General features: G+C 34.9%; 1 protein-coding gene across 1 annotated transcript in view; it reads right to left on the bottom strand.

Moving 5' to 3' along the window:
- The window catches only part of RNF145 (ring finger protein 145), a 58,415-nt gene that overhangs the window by 3,812 nt on the left and 27,791 nt on the right, over positions 1-26,812 (bottom strand). Inside the window, exons 4-10 of the mRNA XM_049647876.1 lie at positions 25,224-25,315; positions 17,888-18,123; positions 14,929-15,104; positions 11,474-11,614; positions 8,634-8,816; positions 1,285-1,432; positions 44-400 (exon numbers count right to left, since the gene is read on the bottom strand). Of these exons, the coding sequence (XP_049503833.1) occupies positions 44-400; positions 1,285-1,432; positions 8,634-8,816; positions 11,474-11,614; positions 14,929-15,104; positions 17,888-18,123; positions 25,224-25,315 (1,333 nt within the window). The remainder of the gene's footprint in view (positions 1-43; positions 401-1,284; positions 1,433-8,633; positions 8,817-11,473; positions 11,615-14,928; positions 15,105-17,887; positions 18,124-25,223; positions 25,316-26,812) is intronic.

Genomic DNA, 26,812 nt, shown 5'->3' with positions numbered 1-26,812 from the left:
CATTGTATGACCCACCCAAATGGATTCTTACTGTGCAAGTTACCTGGTAACAGATGGCACAAATATCATTGTGTTTCTCCAGCTGCTCTTTTGTAGCAATAGGTAATGATTTAATCTTATTCACAGCATCCCTGCGGAGAAGGAAGCTCTTCCACCCCAGCTGTGCCCGAAGCCACACATTATAATAGGAATGGATGAAGATGATCATTGAGCCCATTACGGTCCACTCTCCGAAGATGGTCTCTGAGACACCATAGGCCACCACACAGAGGGCCACAAGAAACTCCAAGAGGCGGTAAGTGCCATTCACATAGTAGATGACATCATCCATGTTTTCCACTGGCTCTTTTCTGAACTCCTCAACCATAAATAAGACATAAATAAAAAGTGTTCCCAAAACCTGGGGAAAAAAATCACATTATTTTAAAACAGAATATTACCACTAATAAAGGTTTTGCATAGACTTTAAGCAATAACAACATTCCTGAATACTTTTAGGGTGCCATATTTAATACCTAGAGACAGTGGTGTCATTAAAATGTGGGTGATCTCAGTAATCCAGGCATTCGCTATCAAAAAGCCACACCTTGAGACATAACTTTCTTAAAAATGATTCTGATTAGTTTCTGACTCATCCTTTCCATTTATTTCCCAGATCATCAAAACCTATTAAAGTTCCATCTAAATTGTCCTAATTCTGTAGTCATACATGTTCCTCAACTTTCAAACAACCTTTACCCCTACGGGGAACAATGAATAAATGTGTGTTGCCAGTGCTATATTTTCTGTTACTTTTTACTGATCTAGCAGCAAAGAGCCACCTTCAAACTACAAGGTTTTCATTTCCAGGGTAGTATTATCAGTTGTATATATACATGTGTGATACACACGTATGTCATATATTTATATATACCATGAAACAAAAGATATTTCTGAGTAGGTATTTACTTTAAAAATGTGCTCCAAACAAGTTATAAAATCTTTTAATATTTTAGAGTTCCTTATTAATTTAAGCTTTACATGATAGTTGTGTATCATTTACAAAACCAGCAAAGTTTAATTACCTTGGTAATAAAAATACAGTGACATAGACAGGTCTGGTATTTTAATAACCTACCATCTAACTCCTATGCTGAAATCAGTGTAATATTTTCTGACAAATAAGTTGGGAAGTGATCACCTAAACAGGCTACTTCTAATCATTAATCCTGAAGAAGTTTAATTTCTTTTCAAGAAGGAAAATAAAATCAGTTATTGCAGAAAGTTAGTTACTCCTAAGCTTACCTGAAGAGAGGTGAGAATGCTGCTGGAAATAATGATAAGCAACCAAAAATCCATGTGGAAAAACTGGCAAATCATGTAAGCCATATAAGCAGGGAACACTAGTAAAAATAAACAAAGGCTCACCGCACGGAAGTGTTTCCATAAACTCCTAGAGAAAGAAAAGTATTTCTTTAAAGTACCTGTCACCCAGGAGCACAACGATCACATTAGCAACTGATAGGTCTTGGGCTGTGCTTACATTTCCCAGTTTACTGAGCATCCTTGTCCATGCCCGTCACTGTGCTAAATTTCAGGGCAAGTGTCATAGGCTTGGTATCTCAAAGCCCCCGACTCACCTCTTCTCTCCACAGTCAATTGCCAAGTGCCATCAATTTTTTTTCTTTTTTTTCCCCCCTAATGGTTAGCTTTCAGTTCCATTCTCATTCCTACCAATTCCAAAGTGATTTTAGGCTTTTGTAGCATTAAGCCTTAGCAATTTCAAGAGTAATTTGTGGTTTTAAGTCATGAGACATCTTCTCCACCCACTGCGCCATGATGAAAATCTCTGCTACTGTGAGTACAATATTGCTAAGAGGAATGGTGCTCCAGTGAACAGCTATATTATTAATCCTCACATCTGTCAGGCTTGGGGGTGAAAAACTATGAACCACTGTGTTGTATGTAGGACCTACTAGCCGGTTTTCCTCTCCTGGTGCCTAATCTATCCTGGACATGGCCTGCCTAATCTTCCTACAGCTCTGCTAGGGTAATATTGCCAAAACCTGTTCTAAACTTCCTAGCCTGGCTTTTGAGCTCCTCTACTCCCAATTTCTTGGTCTAAACTTGTCAACATCTCTTCCTCACTATAAGCAAAGATGGTTCATTAACTGTATTCTAAGAAAAACACAAACATTCTTACATTCCACCAGACATGCCTCTGTCCCACTCTCTTTTTTTCTAAACCCTTTAGGCTAGCTCAAGCTGAACAAATATATGCACACAGACAGGTAATGTGAATCCTTTCTCCAGGAATCACCAATCCTCTCAGAATTCTTAACACTGGTACAGGCCAATCACTAAACTGTAGTATTGTTTCGGGGCACCTGGATGGATGGCTCAGTTGGTTAAGCGTCCTACTTTGGCTCAGGTCATGATCTCAGTTTGCGAGTTTGAGCCCCAAGTCAGGCTCTGTGTTGACAGCTCAGAGCCTGGAGCCTGCTTCAGATTCTGTGTCTCTCTCTCTCTGCCCTACTTGTGCTCTCTCTCACTCTCAAAGATAAATAAACATAAAAAAATAAAAAATAAATAAACTGTAGTATTGCTTCAATTATACAGATATTTATATATCATATAGCTAACCTTTTTTATGTTTATATTATCTAAATAATATATATGTACATACCCAGAAAAATGTCTTATCACCCAAATTTAAACTCCTTGAAAAAAAGAACAAGAACTCTTTCTTCACATGGCTCAGTTTTTAGGCACAAAGGCTTATATGAAGTAAGTGCCAAATAAAACTAGAACATTTATTTTTGCCTGATATTTTTCAAATTATTTTCATTACCTTTTATTTTTTTACCTACTTATCTATCCACTCAAATGCAAAGCCCTATAAGCAAGATAAAAGTTATGGTTACCTCATGGGGGAATAGTTACTATATAGGTATAAAGTATACATAAATGTATATAACGTACATATAAATATATATATAAAGTACACATATATATGTTAGTGTTTACATATATATACTTCATATATAGTTCAGTATGTGTACACATATGTTGTGTACACACACACACACACACTTTTGAAATATAGTATAACCTTGTGCTTTTAAGACACCAACAAATTAAGAGGCTTCTTAGATTTCAGTTTCTGACTCCACTTGAACCCTACTCATCAGTAGTGGAATACATACACCAGAGGCTGTGTAATTATGGTAAAAGGAGAAGGAACATAACTTTTCTTTTTGTGTATCTCTTCATACATCACAATATTCTAATAAATCATTCCTTAAATACATCCCAATTTAAGACAGATTATATACCAAGTTCTAGAAGATACATAAACAAAAACCTTCCCCGAGTGCCTGAAGCAGAACTTTGGAAAATTTTCATGCAACAGGAAAAAAAGGTGTGATTTCCACTCCCCTGCAAGTTTACTTATAGAACTATTTACTTTATATACCCAATTTCCAAGTAAATAGATGATAGAGGGCCACCACAAGGGATCAAAATATATATATATATATATCAGCTGTTTCCATTTCCTGGGTAAATAAAGGCCAAAGTTAATTTTTTAACATAGTAATTACAAATCTAGAAAGACAGTGTGAACCCTCTGCCTTTTCCTCTCTCTTAAACACAAAACTCCATTACAATCTATGTAAAGTGAATATCAAGACTTAATAATTGTTAATGATTTCCTATAAAACATGAACACTTATTTAAGTTCATTATGAGGAAATGTAGATTTCAACCAAAATAGTTTAAAGCTCATGGCTACAAAAAAATTAAACTGTTTTAATTAAAAATCAGCATCTGTGATCTCAAATCAATGTAGAGTCTCAAGGAGACAAAAAAAAAGTAACATAAATCACCCATTCTACCTTTAACTATAATATAGGTGGGAAGGAAAAATAACCACACACAAAGTTAAATGCTAAACTGTGTGGGACTCCTTGTAATTAGTAATTCAGAGAAGAAAGTGAATTATTATGATAAAAATTAAAGACAGGCACTTTGGAACTGTTTTACCCCTTTTCTTGCAAGCATTTCTACTTCCTGAAGTTAAGAGACAAACTTGTCAGTAGTTCTGCTTTGAGATGCACAACAATTTTAGTTTTTTAAAGAAAGGCAGGCAGGAAGGGATTAGTGTAACAGTAGTTATACTATATTAGATGATAAATTATAAATTTTCTTTAAATAGGGTAATTTACCTTAAAACTTTAAATATATTTTTCAAAATCAAGCTGTAATACATTTATATAAAATAGGTATATATTTACATATACACAAGCATATATTTATACACATACACTGAGAAGTATATACAACATTATATCAAGAGTTACAATTTATGTCTAATTTTGGCATAAGTGTGTATACACACAAACACAAAAATATATATACATAAACACAAATACAGGTGTGTATATTATATACAGAAACAAATACACACATCTATTTAAGCAGTAAAAATTCAGTAAAAATCTAATTTAAAGGGCGCCTGAGTGTCTCAATTGGTTAAGTGTCTGACTCTTGGTTTTGGCTCAGGTCATGATCTTACGGTTTCTTGAGTTTGAGCCCCATGACGGGCTCTGTGCTGGCAGTGTGGAGCCTGCTTGGGATTCTCTCTCTGCCCCTCCCCCACTCATGCTCTCTCTCTCAAATATATAAATAAACTTAAAAAAAAATTTTTTTTGATTTAAGATAAAATATAAAAAGAATAGCAGAAAATGACACTGAAACCTCATCCCAGTAACAGGTTAAGCACTATAGGGGTGCCTGGGAGGCTCAGTTGGTTGAGTGTCCGACTTCGGCTCAGATCATGATCTCACAGTTCATGAGTTCAAGCCCCACGTCAGGCTCTGTGCTGACAGCTCAGAGCCTGGAGCCTGATTTGGATTCTGTATCTTCCTCTCTTTGCTTTTCCCCCACTCATGCCCACTCTCTCTCTCTCAAAAATAAAGCTTAAAAAAATTTTAAAAAATTAAAAAAAAAAACAACCCAGGCTAAGCACTATACAATAAAATATACCTTATAAACACCCCAATCCATTTTTTTAAAAAGTTTGTCATTTGAATATCTACTACGTAATTAGAATAAGTAGACCATCATCCTAAAATTCCTTGTTAAGACCTGGAGTAAAATTTATAGATAAAGGTTAACAAATATCTCTCTGGCTAAAATTGAGACAACTTTTTAAGTTAAACACTGAAAATTACCTCTAGTCTAAGCAACTCCAAAGACATGTGAAGATTCTTCCCCTAATAATTATTTTCTTTAATGACAGAGAGAAGCAATGTTTCATGAATTATCAATATTATCTCTTATTTCTCTAATTTGAGAATTAAGACACGTTTCATTTCCTTTTTTAATCTTAACCCAGTACACTGAATTAATCATAATCCCTGATTCAGAATGCACTATTGCCATTGGTCTGTGGGTGTCCCTCTCTTTACTGAGTTAGTAACCTAATTAGCTCTCTTAAATATTGTAGCAAGCCTTCACGAACCCATCTCCCCATACAAAAGTGAGGGCCTGGACAATAACCCCCATTTAACCATATGGAAGGCCTGCCTTTCCCATATCCTGCCTCACTCCATACAATGAAAGTGTTCTTTACTCTCTTGCTTGCTTCCCTTTTTAGAGTTTTGATCTGTATGTATTCCTAAAAAGGAGATTTAGAATTTTTGTTTTTAACATAAAAATAACATTCTACACTGTCATCTTTTTGGACTTACTTTTTAACTTTATAATGTTATGAATCACTCCTACTGTTTTATGTGTCACTAGATTTCTAATATTCCATGGTGACTATTATCACATTTACTCACCCACTTTCCTGTTTGTTCCCAAACATGTCATTTGGGTTGTTTCCACATGTCTGCTACTATGCATTGTGCTATGAACATTCTTCTACATGTCCTTACTGAGCATGTGCAAGAATGTCCTGAGTATACATGTAGGAGGAGATAATGACCAAACTGTTTCCAAAATCATTACACTTTACACTCCCACCAGAAACCAGAGATACCCTGTGATCTAGACCTTCCTCCACCCTAGGTATCAGCTGATTTTTTTTTCTCTCTTCTTCCTTCCTTATTTATTTATTCCTTGCCAATCCCAGAGGTTGAAAATAGCACCTCAATGTGGTCTTGATTTACATTTCCCCCATTAGTAAAGAGGTTGAACCTCTCTTCATAGTCCTGTGTTTCTTCTTTCACTAAAAGCCTAAAAATAAAGATGTATTTCATCTTCTATTTCTCTTCATCTGAGCTGTTTGTGTATTGATATCAATTCTTGGATGAGTATAAATACTTCGAGTATCTTCTCGTAGTTTGTAAAGTTAACTTTAGGTTTAAAAAGTTAATTTTAATAGTTAGATTTATCACTCTGCTTTCACAGTCATTCTCAACTCCTAGTCTCCCTTTCCCAGCAGTTCTGTCAGTTTAAGAGACTGTTTCCCACTTGAAGGTCCAAAATATGCTAGCCTATGTAGAGTTTTAACTTTTTGTTTTGACATTTCAGGTCTCTTAAAATTCCAGAGTTGATCCTTTGTTTATGGTGTGAGATAAGAACCCATTCCATCCTTTTCTAAACAGAAACCATTTTCTTCCAGCAGAATTACGGAAGACTACCACCTGTCCCCACTCATCTGATATGCCACCTCTGTCACATACCAAAGTTCCACATACACAGATGTTTGGGGGCTCCCTGTTCAAATGCTCAAGTTGTTTCTACTTGAGCCAGTATTACAAAAGCTTCATAGTACCTCCTACTATGAGTGAAATAAAACTTTATCTTCCTCAAGTTGTCTGTCTGATTTCAATACAAGGCTTATACTAGCCACACAGAATGAGTTGTGTAGTATTCTTTCTATTGTCTGGAAGTGCATGTTTAAAATAGGGATAATCTGTTCCTTCAAAGTTTGGAACTTGCCTGTACTGCCATCTGTTTACCATTTGCCTTCATTTCTTTAACAGCTACAGAACTATCCAGGTTTTTAAATTCTTGAGTCAGTTCTAGTAAGTTACATTTTTCTCCTACTTCTCAGTTTTGCTCCTTTCCCTCTAAATTTCCTCTGCATGAGACCTTGGAGGAAGAAGTCAGTAATAAATAAAGCTAGTGCAACATCCTGGAGGAAACAAGAACTGGATTTAATGGTTCTTATGGCAGTGGAATTACAGATTGTTTTTTCTCTTTCCCAAACTTTCTATAGTATTATATTAGTCTTACTAATATATGCCAAAGTAATTAGTATAATTAATACTACTAAATGATACTCCCAGAAAGGACAAAATAGTGTTGTACTTAGATAAAAAACAACCCAAACGCTTAAGTGGCTTTTTAAGGGAGTTCAGCACCAAGTTCAGTATCTTAAATGCTTCTATTGAGATACTTCAACCCTAAAAACCAAATCTCAAATAACTATAATTAACTGTAACAATTAAGGTTATCTGAAACAAATTAAAGTTTATTTAAATTAAAATGGATCCTGTCAGCTATTCTACCATTTGAGAAAAAATTTCAGAATGTTGTGGGATATGGGAATAGAAAGATAAATCTGATGAACTACAAAATGTTAATTTGGAATGTTTTAAAAATCTGCTATCAAATTTCGATCTCCCAAAAGATCACCTGTTCCCTTACTCATAAAACACTACCAAAGTGGCAATAAATTCAGATATTTCAAAAATCAAGAGAGTGTAAATGGATGCTGGAAAAAAACAGTGACACTGAATTTTAAGCGTTCTTATAGAATGCCCTTGTATAAACTATAATAAGCTAAAATTGTATCTTAAAGAGCTAATGATAATTTGACTTTTATTCCTTAAGAAAACCTCTATATAGTATGGCACGAACATGAATGCAGCTATTAATTTCACTTGGTCCCAGAAGGTGTCAAAAAGTCCCATTAAAACCTCAGTAAGTTGGGGGCGCCTGAGTGGCTCAGTTGGTTAAGCGTCCAAATTCAGCTCGTCATGATCTCGCGTCGCGGTCTGTGAGTTCGAGCCCCGCGTCAGGCTCTGTGCTGACAGCTAAGAGCCTGAAGCCTGCTTCAGATTCTGTGTCTCCCTCTCTCTGCCCCTCCCTTGTTCATGCCTGCCTCTCTCTCTTTCTCTCAAAAGTAATAAACATTAAAAAAAATAAATAAAACCTCAATAAGTTGCAATGGTTCTAAAATGCCATCAGATGAGGTAGTTATTCCATTAATGGCTATCTTTACGACTGCCTGAGAGCCTTTATTTCTCTCTTTCCAATGATTTTCTCCTTTCTCTCAATGCTTTCTCTGCTTTAGCATTACACAAAATAAAATTATTTGGTATATTTCTTGGACTGAATTTTCTGCTCTCCATTTTAAAATTGGACAAATATAAAAAGTATTAAATATCTCTGAAGAAGAAAAACACTGACTTGTAATTAATTACATGGTCTTTGATGTGATTTCTAACTATAGGCATCTTAAGAGGAAAAAAACAGAAATGTTAAACATATAGAAAAAAATTTAAAAATGTAAACTCATCACCTTAAGCTAATACCAATTATTCATCCATGTTCTGTCTCTAAACATTATCTAAATCTTCAAAAAAAAATCTATATATATAAAGAATATTACAAAAAATTTTTAGGAAGTTTCTTACTTGTCTCTAGATGCTCCCAGCGCCAAAACAATTGGATCTGCAATCTCTAACATTGACTGTAGGATAGAAGCTACAACAATGAAAAGGATAATACTGAGCAGGAATGCCCGATGAACAACCTGTAGTTCTATGAGACCAGTCTGTACTGCCAAGATTAACAGCGTAACTCCTTCTGTCATGCCCCTAAAAAAAACACACATTTTTAGAAAAACAAACAATAATCAGAATCTCATTTCATTCCATGAGCAAACAATCCTGATCAGAATGTTAATACATATAACATTGATATAACACATATAATATATAACATTGACATGTAATAACAATATAATGACTATGTAATAGTCAATATTTCACTATATGTGTAAAACATAATTACTATTATTTTAGCATACAATGAGAATAAAAGCAACTTCTAAGATAAAGAAAAGGTTTTGCTAATGAGCCAGACACTCTACCATTCTGAGATATCCACTGAATTACACATATTTGTATCATGAGCTTTTTCCTGACTATAAAAGATAAAATCATGGGTGAATGTCTTCATAATCTTGAAGTAGGAAAGGTCTCTTTAAGCAGACCATCAGAACCTGAAGACATAAATACAAACTTTTTTGAAAATCAATTGCCATATGGAAAATATATACAAAATCCTTAGAGATCTTTTTTTATCCTATTGACTTGATTTATAAATAACTCTCACAAATAAATGAACAAAGAATTAAGTCCAATTTTCAAAATCACAAATTAGCAAATATTTCGAAGTCTGATGATCCAAGCACTGACCAGGAATCTGAGAAAAAATGGGAACACTAATGTTGACATAAAACATGTAAAACCTTTCTGGAGAAAAATTTGTTAATAAATTTAAAATATATACACAATTTAACTCAATAATCTTACTGGTAATAATTTACCCTATGGATGTACTACAAAAAATTTGTATGTAAGAGAAAACACAGTGAATAGTAAAACATGTTATGTGACATCATGGGAATATAACTGGCAAAATCCAGATTCTGAAAAATTAAGTAGAACAATCTAGTGTCTTCAACAAATAAAATGAGAGGGGGAAAAAATACAGAGAGACAGCAAGGACCTAAACATTAAAAGAGACTTAAAAGATATTAACCAACTGCAATATGGGCCTTATTTGGATCTGAAGCTGAGCAAATAAAATGTTTTAAAAAAAAGATCAGGAAAATATGAACACCAACTGGGAATTTGAGGTCAAGGAATTCTTCTCTTACTGGGAATGAATATTTTATTGTTGTTATGTTTTTTCATATGAGACTGAAATACTTGTGGGTAAAATGGTATCATATCTGAGATTTGTGCCAAACAAATGCAGCCAGGAGTTATGGAGGGGACAGAATAAGTGAAGTTGATAAGGGCATGCATGATAGAAGATAGGCCATATTATTGGAGATGGGTGACAAGTATATGGAGGTTCATTTTACTATTCTCTCAACTTTGTTAATTTGAAATTTTCCTAATTAAGAGTTAAAAAAAGAGAGACATATACAAAGATACTCATAGCACAATTTTTAATAGCAAAAAAAAAATACATTTATATTTTAGAATACTATGCTTTAATCAAAAAAAATGAGGATGTCTCTGTTGACATAAAAAAACAAATTATCCAAAAACTATTTAAAAGAAAAAATAAGGTGCAGAACTGTTTACAGTATGTGGAAATGAACAACAACAACAAAATATATATATGCATTTTTCCCCATAAGAAAATTTAAAATAACGATCTATAGCTGTTACCTTTGAGGAAAGGAAATGGCAAGCAGGGGAAGGAAGAGTTGTCACTTCCCATTTGGTATTTTCTGAATGATATTAATTTGGTGAGCTTATACATGAATTATTTTTCTTTCTTGCCCTCCCCCCCCTTCTTTTTTCCATTACAAAAGTGTTAGCTGGGACTGGCAGGAAGGTTATAAGGTAGAAGTTTTTCTCTTTTCTCATAAAAAAACTAAAATGTACACCAAGAAAAAAAATTTATTTCTTCCATTTACAAGGTACTCACCATCTACTAATTCTGAAATATTCCATAAAGATTTAAAGACTTTAAGAAAAGATTCTTTAAATTTATATAAATGAAACCATTAAAAATTCTTACATTAAGATAACAGAAATTATGACAAGTTCCAAAAACAGGGTTTCCCAATATCTGATCTTAGTGATTTAATAACAACTAGATTAACTATTCTTGGATTATCATTAATGCATCCTTTGAAACTTCAATCAGTATCAAATTTATGTCCAACCATAAAAAATTAAGCAAGTATCAAATACAGAAATTTGATTTTAACATGACTACACTTAAATTCAAATGGAAAAAAACAAGCTATTAAAAATCTCTTAAACTCTGGGGCTCCTGGGTGGCTCAGTCGATTAAGCATCTGACTTCGGCTCAGGTCATGATCTCAAAGTTCGTGAGTTTGAGCCCCATGTCGGGCTCTGTGCTGACAGCTCAAAGCCTGGAACCTGCTTCGGATCCTGTGTCTCCCTTTCTCTCTTGTCCCTCCCCTGCTCGTGCATGCTCTCTCTTTCAAAAATAAATAAACATTAAAAAAAATTTTTTTAAATCTCTTAACTCTAGGAAAGTGTCCAGTATATACTGGTAAGTACAAACAATAAAAATCCATCTTTTACATATGGAAATTCATATGTATTATATTTTTCATAGTATTTTTAATCCAAATAGTTTCAACCATTCAAAAAAAAAAAAAAAAACCTTCAAAATACCATTTCCTCTGAAATTCATCATTACTTCTTCAAGTTATATATAATATTTAAATTTCTAGAGATATTCATAGTCAAGAACTTACCTATTCATGGCAGGATCATTCATGAAAGCTCGATAACCTTGCAAGTAAAACTTGCAGAGTGTCAGAACACCCAAGGCAACAAAAGAAACCGTGAAGACCAAGCCCAGAAGTGAGTAAGGAGTGCTGCAGCATTCAGCAATACTAGAAAAGAGCGGGTGGGGGTATTGATAGATAAACGTTTTCCCCTGGAAATAAAACCATCTTAAGCCTTCAAATAACCACCAAGCTTGTTCTGATCCTTATCAATTAAAACACCCAAACCAAAATTTAAGGTAAAATCACCTAACCACTCCACTAATAATTTAAATCCATTCTTATTATTATCCTAACCTACACTTTTTAAAAATCTCTTTGGCAAATATTCAGTATATAGAACCATATCTGAAACAAGTCTATTTTTATTTATCTATCATCTCTTTCAAATGCAGTAAGAGCTTAAAATTTTGTTCAAACCTTAAGAAACATACAATTATGTATGTATGTATGTATATTATGTATGTATGTATGTATAAAAAAGGAATAGAGAGAAAAATTACTTGGGCAAGACACCTAAACGTCATCTAAAATCTCAGTATTAGGGGCTCCTGGATAGCTGTTATGTGTTCAACTTCAGCTCAGGTCATGATCTCGGAGTTCGTGGGTTCAAACCCCGCACTGGGCTCTATGCTGACAGCTCAGAGCCTGAAGCCTGCTTCAGATTCTGTCTCGTCTTTCTACCCCTCCCCCACTTGTGCTCTGTCTCTCTCTCTCTCTCAAATAGAAATCAACATTACAAAAATTTTTTAATAAAAAAATAAAAAATAAAATCTCAGTATTACTTTCTTACTTTTTAAATAAGTCCAAATTCATTCATAGTTTATTGATTTATTAAGCCTATTACACCATGCTACACTTCATTGGATTGTGCTTTCTAATGGATGATAATCTGGTTTAAAACACAACCAATCCCAGTCCCATGCTTAGGTTATTATCCTAACCACAGAATTCTATTTTTCTCCTTAAATTGAATTACTTTTTGGATCATCTTAAAATTCTGCATAAAACTTCCATAGTAATTACATAAATACCAATAGCAGTGAAACTTCATTAATAATGAGTTGGCTATCAAAATGTATTTGGTATCAATTTATTGCATGTTTATAGAAGCTAATTATCAATTAAAGCTGTTATTTTCAGAAAGTACAAAATCAGGGGCACCTGGGTGGCTCAGTTGGTTAAGCATCTGACTTCGGCTCAGGTCATGATCTCCCAGTTTGTGGGTTCGAGACCTATATGGGGCTCCAGAGACTGGAGCCTGCTTCGGATTCTGTGTCTCCCTCTCTTTCTCTGCCCCTCCCTTCCTCATGCTCTCTCTCTCAAAAATAAGCATTTAAAAATAAATAAATAAATAATTAAAAGTACAAAATCAGACTCAGTGCCAATAAATTTATTCTACTTATTTACTAAAATAGGTATGTCCTATGACATTTTTATTGATATTTAATTCTGTGTAACATTTTCCCTACACCACTTAGTGCACAGTGCTCCATCATTTGGTTGGCCGAGAAACAATGGCTCTATTAATGAAAAATTTTAAATTTTTATTTGCTTACACTATCAACAAGAGCCAAAGTATGGAAAGAGACCAAATGTCCACCAATGAACGAATGGATAAAGAAGATGTGGTATATATATACAACGGAGTATTACTCAGCAATCAAAAAGAATGAAATCTTGCCATTTCCAACTATGTGGATGGAACTAGAGGGTATTATGCTAGGTGAATTAAGTCAGAGAAAGACAAATATCATCTGACTTCATTGATATGAGGACTTTAAGCTACAAAACAGATGGACATAAGGGAAGGGAAGCAAAAATAACATAAAAACAGGGAGGGGGACAAAACATAAGAGACTCAAATATAGAGAACAAACAGAGGGTTGCTGGAGGGGTTGTGGGAGGTGGGATGGGCTAAATGAGTAAGGGGCATTAAGGAATCTACTCCTGAAATCATTGTTGTACTATATGCTAACTTGGATGTAAATTAAAAAACCAAATTAAATAAAAATACCAAAAAACCCTTTGATCTGCTTATATGTACCTTCCTGAAGGACAGAGTTTCGGTCTTGCCTTTATGTACCAGGGAATGAAGATAGTGTGTGTGTGTGTGTGTGCGTGTGTGTGTGTGTGTGTACACAGACACACACACACAAACCCATGTGCTAGATTGGGGGCCTGAGATTCAAATTCAAGAGTGGAAAAATAACAAATACAGATCTAGCATAAGCTCACAAAAAAGATACTTTAGTAGAAAAAGGACTCTGATGACTTAAGACCATTTTTTAAAAAAATCTAAATCTTAAAAACTAAGTCTTAGAATTTCTTTGGGGCAAATAGAAAAGTATTAGGATATACTTATTTCACCAATTATTTGACTGTATCTGAATAATGAAGCAAAACATTAAAAATAACATGGCATAGGGGTGCCTGGGTGGCTCAGTCAGTTAAGCATCCGGCTTTGGTTCAGGTCATGATCTCATGGTTCGTGGGTTTGAGCCCCATGTTGAGCTCTGTGCTGACGTGCAGATTCTCTCTCTCTCTCCCTCTCTCTGTCCCTCCCTCACTTGTACTTTCTTGCTTTCTCAAAATAAAAAAACTTAAAAATGAAATAATATGGCATAGTGCAAGAGGAAGTCATAGGGTTTGAACTCAGATGGGATTTGAGATCAGCACTGTCTTTGTTTTTTTTACCAGTGTCACCTGGGGCAAGTTACTCTTGGCACAGTCTCCTGAGCTATTAAAATGATAATGATAATAGAGGCACCTATCTCTCAGGGTTGCTGTAAAGATTAAGTGTGAAGAAAAGTGTTTAGTAGTGTGGTTGGCATATATTAAATACTCAGTAAATGATAATTACTTTTAGTAACATATGTTTTATTTACCCAACCAATAAAATTTACCTTGAAATTGAAAAAATATTTTTATTATATTTTTAAATGTTTATTTTTGAGAGAGAGAGAGAGAGAGAGAGAGAGAGAGAGAGAGAGAGAGAGACTGAGTACCAACAGGGGAGGGGCAGAGAGAGAGAGGGAGGCACAGAATCAGAATCAGGCTCCAGGCTCTGAGCTGTCTGCACAGAGTCCGGTGCAGGTCTCAAACTCACGAACTGTGAGATCATGACCTGAGCTGAAGTCAGATACTTAACCAACTGAGCCAACCAGGGGCCTCTGAAAAAATATTTTTAAAATTTGCTATGTACCTTTTCACAAATCATTTGACGAAACCAAATATACCATTATTACATTAGCACCTTCCCTGCACTGCCAGACATAGGCATCCACTGAACGAAAATCCTATCTCAATTAAATATGGGGTACTCTAATATAACTGGGAAAAGTTAATTTGCAAAACTTACTACTCCTAGATCAATGTTTTCTCTAAGGTTATGTACAGTATCACATGTTCTCATTAATTACCTTGTCAGGAAAAGGAAAAGAAGCCTCTCACGTGATGCAGGCTGATCTCGAGTACTGAAATAGGAGTAAATCTGAAGAGCAAATAAGACGAGCCAGAAAACCATGAAAAGTACAGGGACTACGAGTTGATTCCACAGGGACATTCCCAAGGCTAGAAGGCCATATACCTCTACTACCTGAGTAAGAAAATAAGATAGGAAAACATCTTGTATCACTTCAACAAACACATTTAAACATAAAAGAGTAATAGAGAGAAAAATAAAATAGCTTTTTTTCACTGTAAGGTTGTTTCAGATAAATTCCTTTAAAGTTTTCTCTATACAGTTACTAAGTACCACATTTTTTAAAATTCACGGAGTTTTCATTATTGTTAACACGACACACACTCATCAAATGACCACCATAAATTCCCCTTATGGTTCAGAGTAAAGTCACTTTCAGAGTAAAATTACATCAAAGGCAGGTTGTAAACTGACTCATCTGTAAATCATAATGATCAATCAGGACTACCTTAAATGATACAATAGTGCTTGAGTGGCTAGAAAAACAGGCAATATGAAAGGAAGACTTTTTCAGGATTTAGTCAGGAAATTTTATAGGTGAAACAGTTTGATGAAGACAGAATAATCACTGGAGTTTACTGGAGAGAGAAGACAGTTAGCAAGTCTTTTTTCCCCAGATAAATCAATTCCCCTTGTTCCTCCTATGCATTTTTCAAACATTTCTCAATTTATTTGGTTTGCCAAGTGCATTAACACCAAGAAAAAAGGTACATGTAAAAAAAGTTTATTAATCTACTAATAAGTAAATTAGCTTTCTAGTTTGTAAAATAATCTCTTATGAGATTGATTAGGAAGAATCAATTTTCATAATCTGATTCAGCCGAAGAGCACAATGTAACCAAGTTTCTAGAGTTACTATGCCAGGGACCAGACCCTGGTAACACAACAGGGTTCTCCAAGGCAGGCTATAAACTATAACCTACAGAGCCAAATGGTCTTGCTGAAACTCTCAGTGTGATACCAGAATGCTTCAATAAACTACAAATATCTTAAAATACACTGACTTCAAGTTATTCTGATTTCTAATTAATACCTATCTCTAGATAGGTAAAGATCTTTTAAGCATTAAGTTAAAATACACTGACTTGCAAGTTATTCTAAATTTAAATTATTTTCACCGGGAGGCACCTAGGTGGCTCAATCGGTTAAGGATCCAACTTCAGCTCAGGTCATGATCTCACAGTTCACAGCCTCTCTGAGGCTGACAGCTCAGACCCTGGAGCTTGCTTTAGATTCTGTGTCTCGCTTTCTCTGCCCCTCCCCCCGCCTCCCTCTCTCTCTCTCTCTCTCTCTCTCTCTCTCTCTCTCTCAACAATAAACATTTTTTAAAAAATTATAAAAAATACTTTTAGTAATAAAAAAACGATAAATTCCATTTGTAACTCAAATGCTTTTTCTAAAATCTAGTCAAGATTAACTTCTATTTTTCCCCTACTAGAAAATATTGAAAGAAAAAGCAAATTGTCCAACTACGTGCAAAATAATTATTAGCAGCAAATGATCATTGAGAGGTAGAGAGTATTTTTCCTCCTTTCCATTCAAGAAACATGACTAAAAAGCCTGATAGTTTCCATTTCTTGCCTATCCAATTCTTTCCAGGTTGTGAATTTTATAACCTATAATTTATTTTCAACTACAACATCTAGTGATGCATGAATCTTATGGTAACCAAGAAGGTAAACATGACATTGAAAAATGAGGGCTCTGTCCTTATGATGATAAAACAGCATCCAATTAATGTTTACTGCCTGTCTACTGTTTTCCTACAAACTAGGATAGCTCCACAAGACTGAATTCAAAGAAAAACACTAGTCATTCTTACTCTGAATGGAAGTACAATGCTTCCTCATGAAATAGCTCTTCACGGAGTGTGAAAATAACTTCCTCTTCTCTGAAAGACCTACTTTTAGGAAAACTGCCCAAGTTAATCATTACGTAAGATGAACAAAGAAGGCAGAATCAGGCTAAAGCTAAGAGTAGAGGGAAATTTTTCCGGGAAATATGTCCCTGGGGCGACGACGACGAGACGACGAGGACGACGACGACGACGACAACAACAACAACAAAACCCACTTCACTTAGCAGTTTCAGTTTGGTCAATCTGAGAGCATCCTGTACCTTAAGGTCACATACATACAGTCGAAAGGTAGTAAAGAATGTCCATTTTAACATTTTGTTTTTATATATCAATGTCAGTTTTAGTACCTATTTTACATACTGAAACTTATCAATTAAGGCAAATGGAAATAGATAAATATCTATTGTTTCTGTCTGGGAATAATCTGTTTTAGAGCAAAGGTTAAAAAAAGTAGGATAAGGCAGAAGCACATCATGTTGGCAACATCAGTATATCTAAGCAAAATCCATCATAGTATAAACAACTTAACTTCTCAGTTTACATAAATTAAGCAAACTTAGGGGGAAATAACTGTAGGCACAGGACTATAACCAGGAGAAAAACCAGGATTTGACCCCTTGATTTTCAATTCTGTATTACTTTGGTCTTTGTTATAATACTCAACACATACAGAATACTGTCTGCCTGGCACCAAACTCACTTAAATCTCAGAGCAACCCTATGAGTTAGGTACAACTGTTATTATTAGCTCCATTTTATGGATAAACCAACTTAAGTAACTATCCCCAGGTTACACAGCTAGTAAACAACAGTGCCAGAGTAAAAACCCAGACACTCTGCTTCCACAGAATCCCTTTACTGCCTCTCTATACAACACTTCATAATAAAAAATCTTACATGTTCCTAATTAGGTTGCTATTTAAAAACTGTCCAACAGAATGTTACCATAACCATGACTGAAATAACAAGGAGCTAAACCTTTAATATAACTAGTATTTATGCAGAATTTTATCTACCTGTGTGTGGTTGTCAGTCTTACCTGAACCAATTCTCTGTATGCAGACTTAGCAAGGTTATAAGGTACTAAAAGATTAGACCCAAGAAAATAGAGAACTTCCAATCCAGTAAAAATCATAGCAAATTTGTTGATGATAACAATGGTCTCCAGAGGAACAAGGCAGAGTCGTGCTAGCAGGGGAAGCATGTGAGCTGAAAACAGCCAAATCTGCTTCGTTTTCATGACACAGGAACATAAAGTACACACCACCAACTGACCTAGAATGGGGAGGAGAATGCATTTAAGATTTGGTATTCACAAAACAAAAGCAAAAGATAATGCCAATAAGGATGATGACACAGCTTTTGAAAAAGTCTAATTAAGATCTCCTAGGTAACAGTCTAAATCAAATTTTTACCTCATATGACCATAATTACATATTCATATGTCCCGTCAATTCTGAGCATCAATTCCCTAGGTACTGATCTGAAAAAAGCAGTACAAATATCCACTAGTCTTCATCACATTTCAGATGACATATATAATACAAAAAACGTTTTTTTAAATGTCTAGCTCAGTATTATAATAATTCAATTACTACTGTTTACATATAGCTCTTTTCACAAAGGTCCATCAATATTTAATTGTTCTGGTTGATAGGTAAAAGCATAAAATCCAAGAGATACAGTTACTTCTCTAAGATCATGATGCGACAAAATTCATTGAGATTTTCAAGCTTTAATTACATTTACAGGATCATGCAAGCCTTCCCAAAGGACTCAATAATGAGAGTAAAACTTTGTTTAAGCAACAAATTCTTCTCAGATGATTAGGCATGATCATTATAGAAAAGTTAGAAAATACAGAGAAATAAAAAGGGAAAACTCAATTTCTTATAGTCCAGTATCTTTGGCCCATTAATTAAAGCACTGCATAGAGAGTCTAAGCATTGTGTCTGAAACCTAGTTAAGTGCTCAACAAAAATTAGCTATTCATACTGTTTTCAGATTTATTCTATGCAAGTGAATATACAAATGTTTTATTATATAAATGAGATTACAGTGTACACACTACAGTTTTTTCAGTTAATACATATAATCCATGTAGCTCTCCCCATACCAATAAACATATACACTTTTTTTTTTTAGTTGTATGGTATATTACACTGAATGTGTATGAAACAGTATTAGCATTTGGCTGTTTTCAAATAGTTCATAATTATAAAATGCTTTGTTATGAATAAGCCTGATGTTTATCGCTTATGACATCCTCATATACTTGGAGCACATTTCCTAATATCTTCTTAGACTAAATTCCTAAAAGTGTAATTACTGAGTCAGAAGAAACCTTTAAGACTTTGACACATACAATCAGACGGCCCTACAGAAACAAAACACCCAGGGTACAGGGTGTGCATTTTTCTACTGACTTGCCAACAGTAAAAATAATTTAAAGAAGGAATATTTCCTAAGATTTTCTAAATATTGCATTTTGTTGATTACCAATTACAAATAAGTACATAAAAATAATTTGCAATTATTTGGTGAAATGCTTGTTTACATTCTTTGGCCATTTCTACTGGGGAATGTAGCCTTCTATGTTTTGGCTAAGATATTAATTTCCTTTGTCACATGACTATATTTTCCCAATGTATTATTTGAATATTTTAATAATTTTTCTCTTACAGAAGTTTTTACTGTAAATAGCCAAACCTATCAAACCTTTTCCTTCATGGTTTCTACCTTTGGTGCCATGGTTAATCACATGGGTTCTCCTACTTAAGATTATACAAGTAATCACCTACATTTAAAAAAAAAATTTTTTTTAATGTTTATTTATTTTTGGGAGAGAGACAGAGTGTGAGCGGGGAAGGGCAGAGAGAGAGGGATATAAAGTAGGCTCCAGGCTCCGAGCTGTCTGCAGAGCCTGATATAGGGCTCGAACTCACGAACCATGAGATCATGGCCTCATGGCCAAAGTCGGATGCTTAACCTACTAAGCCAACCAGGTGCCCCACCTACGTTTTCTTTTATTATTCTTTAATTTAAAAATTAATACATTTGGAATTTATTTTAGAATAATTTATTTTAGAATTTCAGTACTTACAAATCTTCACTTAATATAATCAGGTGATTCAAGCTTAAGAAACACTACTGTCCCATGAAAGACAAAAACCAAAACAAACAAAAAAGATCTCAGAGGAATGGATAATTCAAGGAATAAAAGAAAGCTTCAAAGAGATAAATGATATATCTATGAAATAAAAAAAGACTGTCATAATAAAAAGAATTCAATGAAAAAAGTTCCTGGATATTAAAAATATACAACAACAAAAAAAGATCTAAGTGTGTTTTTCCAGATGTTTTAATCAGTTGTCTCAAAACTAGCTACTGGAATCGTCCAATTCTTTTCTTATTACTTTGAAATGCCATTCTAGTATACCTTAAAATTTTTTGTATATTTGAGTCTGTGTCAGAACTTGCTATTTTTTTTAAATTTGAGAGTGAGTGAGCACACGTGAGGGGGGAAGTGCAGAAAAATGAGAGAGAGAGAGAGAGAGAGAGAGAGAGAGAGAAAGATAGAGAGGAGGTGGAGGAGGAAGAGGAGGAGGAAGAAGAAGAGGAGGAAGAGGAGGAGGAGGAGGAGAAAAAGAAAGAATCCCAAGCAGGTTCCAGGCTGACAGCAGGGAGCCCAATGCAGGGCTCAATCTCAGGAACCATGAGATCACGACCTGAGCTGAAACCAAGAGTTGGATGTTTAGCTTACTGAGCTACCCAGGCACCCTAGAAATTGCTATTTTTTTTTTTCAACACTCTACTCTGATGACAGTACCACACTGTCCACTGTCCCATTTCACTGACTGGACAAGTCTCCTCTCATTGCTCTTATTAAAATTTTATGAAAATTCTTGAACATGTTATCTTCCAGATTAAGAATCATATAGTCAAATTCTCTTCCTTCTTGCCAATGAAGGGCAAAACAATACTTTGAGATTTTTGTTTTGTGTTCAATCTGTATTACTGTTACAAGAATACAAAAATGGCAACCATTTTTACACAAAGCTAAAAACATTTATTAACAATCTACCATGTTATAATGTGGTATTTTCTCCCACAAATATTAATTTTAGCCTTTAAAGAACTGATATCTAAATAATGTGAAAAATATTCATAAATGTATAAAAGGAGGAAAACCCACAATACTAAAAAAAAATAAATAAAAGCAAAACAAAACAGGAGGAGTGGCCACCAAGTGAGATATGAGAACAACATTTTAGGGCACAGAAAACAAAGAGATAGGAGGCAACGAACTGTGGTTTTAAGCCAAGCCATTACTCTTTTCCCCACCCTGGGGGGAAGACTGAGGTTTACTGGAGAGACTGCAACAGGCACCTGGACATGACCATGCACAGCCCCGAGCAGAGAGATGCCCAAATGAAAAGAGGGGATTAAAACAAAAGTCTGCACCCTGAGAAATGAAATCTTTCTAGATATCCAAACATGCTGCCATGTTTATTGTTACCCATTCTAGTCACTGACATCAGCCTCCCCTACAGGGAATAGAAAGATTCCTATTTGGGGAAAATGACCAAGTCCAAGTGAAAAGACATACAAATACTCAAAAACAGCCAATCCCACTTGAACATCAACTGTGAAACATACCAGTTGGTAAGCCCTAAAGAGATTCTAATCAACAACTTAACTCACTTTAATACAAATGATCAGCTAAGGACCTCCAGATATTTAAATAAAATTTATGGTTTAATCAGCCTCAGATGAGGCCTAGAAATCAGTATTTATAAATCTTTACCAAATATAACCAGGATTCAAATCCAGGCTTAAGAAACACTACTATCCCATGAAAGACAAACACCAAAAAAAACAGAAAAAAAGATCTCAGAGGAAATGGATAATTCAAGAATAAAAGAAAGCTTCAAAGAGATAAGTGATATACCTAAGAAATAAAAAAAAAGACTCTCACAGTAAAAAGAAACTTCAATGAAAACAAGCTCATGGATATTAATAATATACAACAAAAAAAGGTACAATAAAAGGGCTGGAAGATAAAGTTGGGAAATCTCAGAAAGTTAAACAGAAGACAGAGAGGGGAGAAAAAAAGGAAAATAGAACAGTAAGAAAGTTAGGGGGTCAATGTAGGAGGAACATTACCCAGTTCACAGGATTTCTAGAGAGGGCCAAGAGAGAAAGTAGCAGGGCCAACACAGCTGTGACTAGAAAGGAGAGGCCTGTGGGGAGCTGGTACAGGAATGTGGAACAGAGTGGTACAGAAGAGAGCCAGTGTTTGTCATAAAACTGGTAGGTCTCAACTTTTAAAAACAAGCGTATTTCTTTGATTAAAAAATTAGCAAAAACTCGAAAAGAAAGTACTCAGAGGAAATGCTTTAATGCTAGGAATAATTAGGAATGTTCACTCTCACACATTTTATTTTCACTGTACTCACAGCTATGATATTTAAATTTCCCGTTCAGCATGATATAAACTTCCTCTACACTCTGAAAATTTCCCGAAATCTATGCCAACACATTCAGTGCTCAACTCTGGGGTTGCAGACTTCATTTTCTTTCAGAGAAGACTATGACTCATATGCTACGATTCTCTTTAACAGAAGACCACTTCTCCTATTTAGGTGAAAAAAGGAAGGAGCGGAAATCTTTCCTATAGCTCCAAAAGAACGGGAAGTTGTTTAAATTGATGTGCCTATTCCAATTGGTAATTCTGAATAAATCAAAATCACAAAGTAATCTTTGGATTTCAGGATTCCACTATTAGAAATAGCTCCCAGAAGTCTGCAACTCTAAGAAATGATGGCATATTAATATTACTCAGTTTTTCATTAAAAGCTCATTAATGAAACAGAAGAAAATAGAAAGTACCTTTAAAATCCAAATTGGAAGAAAATATAGTGCTTAACAGTTTATGGATTTTATTTCCAATTAATTGAATCTTAGCTGAGTAAACAGAGTATCATAGCTACTGATGGCAAAAATTTAAGGAAATGTTTCAAGTTTGTACTATATTGCATCCATCACGGAATAAAAATACCTTACGAGCTCTTTAACCTTTCAAATATAACCTTTCAAATACACTTGACGCTTGCACAATGCAAGGGCTGTTCAATGTTCAACATTGTTCAACAATGTATTTGTTCAACGATGCAGAGTTGAAAATGCTTGCATAACTTTTGACTCTCCAAATATTAACTACTTAAAGCCTACAGCCTACTGTTGACTGGAATTCTTACCAATAACATAGCACATATTTTGTATGTTATATGTAATACATACTATACTCTTATATAATAAAGTAAGCTAAGGAAAAGAGAACGTTATTAAGCAAATCCTAAGGAAAATGATTTTAAAATCCACTCTGTGAAGGGACTCCTGGGTGGCTCAGTCTATCAAGCATCCGACTCTTGGTTTCAGCTCAGGTCATGATCTCACAGTTGGTGAGATCAAGCCCTGCATCGGGCTCTGTGCTGACAGCGTGGAGCCTGCTTGGGATTTCCTCTCCTTCTCTCTGCCCTTTCCCCATTCACTCACTCTCTCTCTCTCAAAAAAAAAATACACATTAAAAAATTATTTAAAATCCACTCTGTGAAGTTTAGTGTTCTCCTGCCCCTAAGCCAGATCCTATAACTTTTCTAATCTAACTTAGGTTACACAGTCCCAATTGAACAATGACTAAAACTCTGAAACTGATTTAGTTCAGGCTTTTCCCTTACGTTAGCTCAGGCCTCCTATGGGACTATAGATGGAAAACCTGCAACTGTGAGGGGGATGAAGAAGTTATGGCAGGCTTTGCCCTCTTTCTCTGCCAGCACCACTGCCCTCTCTTCCTGACTTACCTAGGCTTGAAGCATGTAGGAAAGAAGGAGAGTGGGTAGTAGGAAATTCTTACTGGACTATGCTCTTACAGAGATTGGGTGTTGGTGCTCCCTGAAGCTGGAACACTTAAAACTTATCCTCTTTTCTCTTGAGCATTTTTATGGGTTCTTCTCAGATTGTTCCTATCACGGTGGCTCTCCCACCCTTAGTATTTGTTATGTACCCTTCCTCTGGCTGTTTCTGGTTCTTTGCTGAACTCTTGGAGGTTCAATCCCTGTTGGAGTCTTATCCTTCTAAAGTCCCTCTTAGAAAGACCTAAAAAAAAATCCCATAGACTCTTGGAGCCCTTAACTAGTTCACAAGAAATTAACATCCTTTGCCTACCCAGATTAGAAGATACAAAAGAACCCCAAAAGACATTTTCACTATATCCATAGTCAGAAAACTCACAGCAAGCCAACTCACTCATACATATATATATATATGTATATATATATTAACAATAAATATATATTATATAACAACATACCCCATAGATTATCATATAAAAACATTCAATCTGCATTTAAAGAAGACATTTTGCATCCTTTTTTGTACTAAGTCTTAGAAAGTAGGTATGTGTGTTTTACACTTATAGTGTATCTTAATTTGGACTAGCCACATTTCAAGAGCTCGATAGCTACATTTAATTTTATTTTTTTAATGTTTGCTTATTTATTTTGAGAGAGAGAGAGAGAAAGAGTGAGGGAGGTACAGAGATAGAGAGAATCCCAAGCAGGCTCCACACTGTCAGCACAGAGCCTGACGTGGGGCTCAATCTCACGAACCATGAGATGATGAGCTGAGCTGAAATCAAGAGTTGGACACTTAACCGATTAGGCCACCCAGGTACCCCGTATGTGGCTAATTTTGGATGGTGCAGCTTTAGACTTTCAAAGTGTGGGTCAGTTCACAGTATCCCCCCCTAAACCACAGAAGACACGTGACTCTCCAAATGGTCTTCTGCTGACTTCTCTAAATGTGAATGGTTGGGGAGGTATTTCAGAGCAAACAGCTCTCTAAAGAAATTCTCCTTAATCTCCAACATTTAATTTTGCAAGACCCTCTATATGGGTGAGTGTAAAAGTCATAAAATAGATTTTCTCTCACTTCCTTTTCTATAATTCCGGCATGGTAGGCAGGGTCTAGTACATCACTTGGGACTCTCTATATTATTTTTGGGTCTTAGCTAACACTCCTATTTTTAACATTCTACTACCTAAATATTTCAATCGTGTCTCAAGTTCTTGACATTTCTGGCAATTTACTTTTGAATACAGTGATGGCTCTCAATAACAATAAAGACATTACATATTTAATTTTAATCTTATAAAATAATAATTAGCTTTATTTAAAAATTAACCTTCTAAATCGTTAAAATATCATTAAAAAAACACAAGCAACTATAGGCTACGTATGATTATTAGCATGTAAAAAAAATAGTAAGTAAGGTTGGTCTCCACCTACACTTTCAATTCTTTTCTAATACTTACCTATTAAGGCTGTGGTAAACCGATTCATGGAGAGAGGTTCTAAATACATGGGTCCTTCATAGGCAGACTCCAGTTCACTCCTGACGTAGTCCCTAAATAAATAAAATGGTAATAACATATTAGATACATACCAAGCACATATGGAAAAGAAAAGCAACTAAAGCACAGTATTCTTATAAAAAGCATATTATGTTAATAACACTTCTTTCCACATCTACATTAAGGAAAATTTTAGGTATAAAAAACTAGGTAAGGATGGTCTTCATTTCCTTCTTCCACGCATGGATCAGAATTTACTGCATCTGAATTTTACGATGCAGAGAAGACAGCCAAAAATCTACTCGGTGGGATTTTCTTTTTTCCCATGGCCTTGTTAAATAACTATTCCCAGTAAAAAAACATTTGAGAAACCATCCCTCAACCCTATTACTTAAGTGATAATACCCAATAATATTACATCAAATTTCCCCTCTTTTGGCTCTCTTCCACCATCCCACCTATCTTACTTTCCCCAAAGTTTTATCCCCAATTATTCTTAGTTATAGGTAAAATCACAAACTAAGTAGAAAACTGGCTCACAGGACAATCCTTAAAAATTGTCACTTTCAACTCTATCAAGAATCTATAATTAGACTTATAATAAAGTAGGCTACAGATTTTGAATCAAATTTTAAATCACATCAAATATTCCTTTTAAAATTTAAATGATGTTAAATGACATGTGATTACTGAGAAATAAGTAGAGAAAAAAAAAGTCTTTCTATACTGAGAAAACAGAACTTTCAGTGCACAGCCAAGAAGCACAAAAAGGGAGAATTTAATTTATCAGCAAGTTAAAACAGTAATACTAGAAGACTGTTAAGTTCTTTTGACATCATCGTAAGGAAACTGTGTAAAAAAATTCTCCTTTTCTTCAATTATTGAATGGTTTATCCACTGTATTTAAAAGAATCTGAATGTTTCAGAATTTCTGAACAAACCCACAGCTATATTTACTTTTTCCATGAAATTACTTCCTATTAGGCAATCAAGTTGAATTCCTTTAGTGTAGCATAGCCAAACAAGAAATGACCCTTACATAATCCAAAAGGAGAATACTGTCAAAAAACCAAAATAAGTTTTATGAACAGAAGCAGTTTGGGGGACAATTTACAAAAATCAATAATGGACCTAAATTCATGGGAGATTTAGTAATTCTCCTCTATCACTCTATGATGACCACTTCTAACAAATAATATATTAATAGTCTCTTTTTACTGAAATTCTCAAGACGAATGATTTTAATGCAGTGCTGGCCAACCAGGGGTGATTTTGACCCCAAGGGGCATTTTGCACTGTCTGAAGACATTTTTAGCTGTCACAATTTAAAAAGGTTGGGGGTGCTCCGAGCACCTAGGCCAAGATGCTGCCACAACATCCTATCTCCAGTGCATAGGACAGCCCTATAACAAAGGATTACTCAGTCCAGAGGTCAGTGCTCAAAACCCTGTGAGAAGTACAAATGCTACACATGCAAATAACATATAAATATCTGAATGCTACCTTACTAGATAACCACCAACATAAAATTACTACATTTTACAAAGTTT

The sequence above is a fragment of the Panthera uncia genome (assembly GCF_023721935.1).
Source record: "Panthera uncia isolate 11264 chromosome A1 unlocalized genomic scaffold, Puncia_PCG_1.0 HiC_scaffold_17, whole genome shotgun sequence".
Classification (NCBI taxonomy): Eukaryota; Metazoa; Chordata; class Mammalia; order Carnivora; family Felidae; genus Panthera; species Panthera uncia.
The sequence above is the reverse complement of the archived record's forward strand: the minus strand, read 5'-3'. Positions and strand labels throughout refer to the sequence as shown.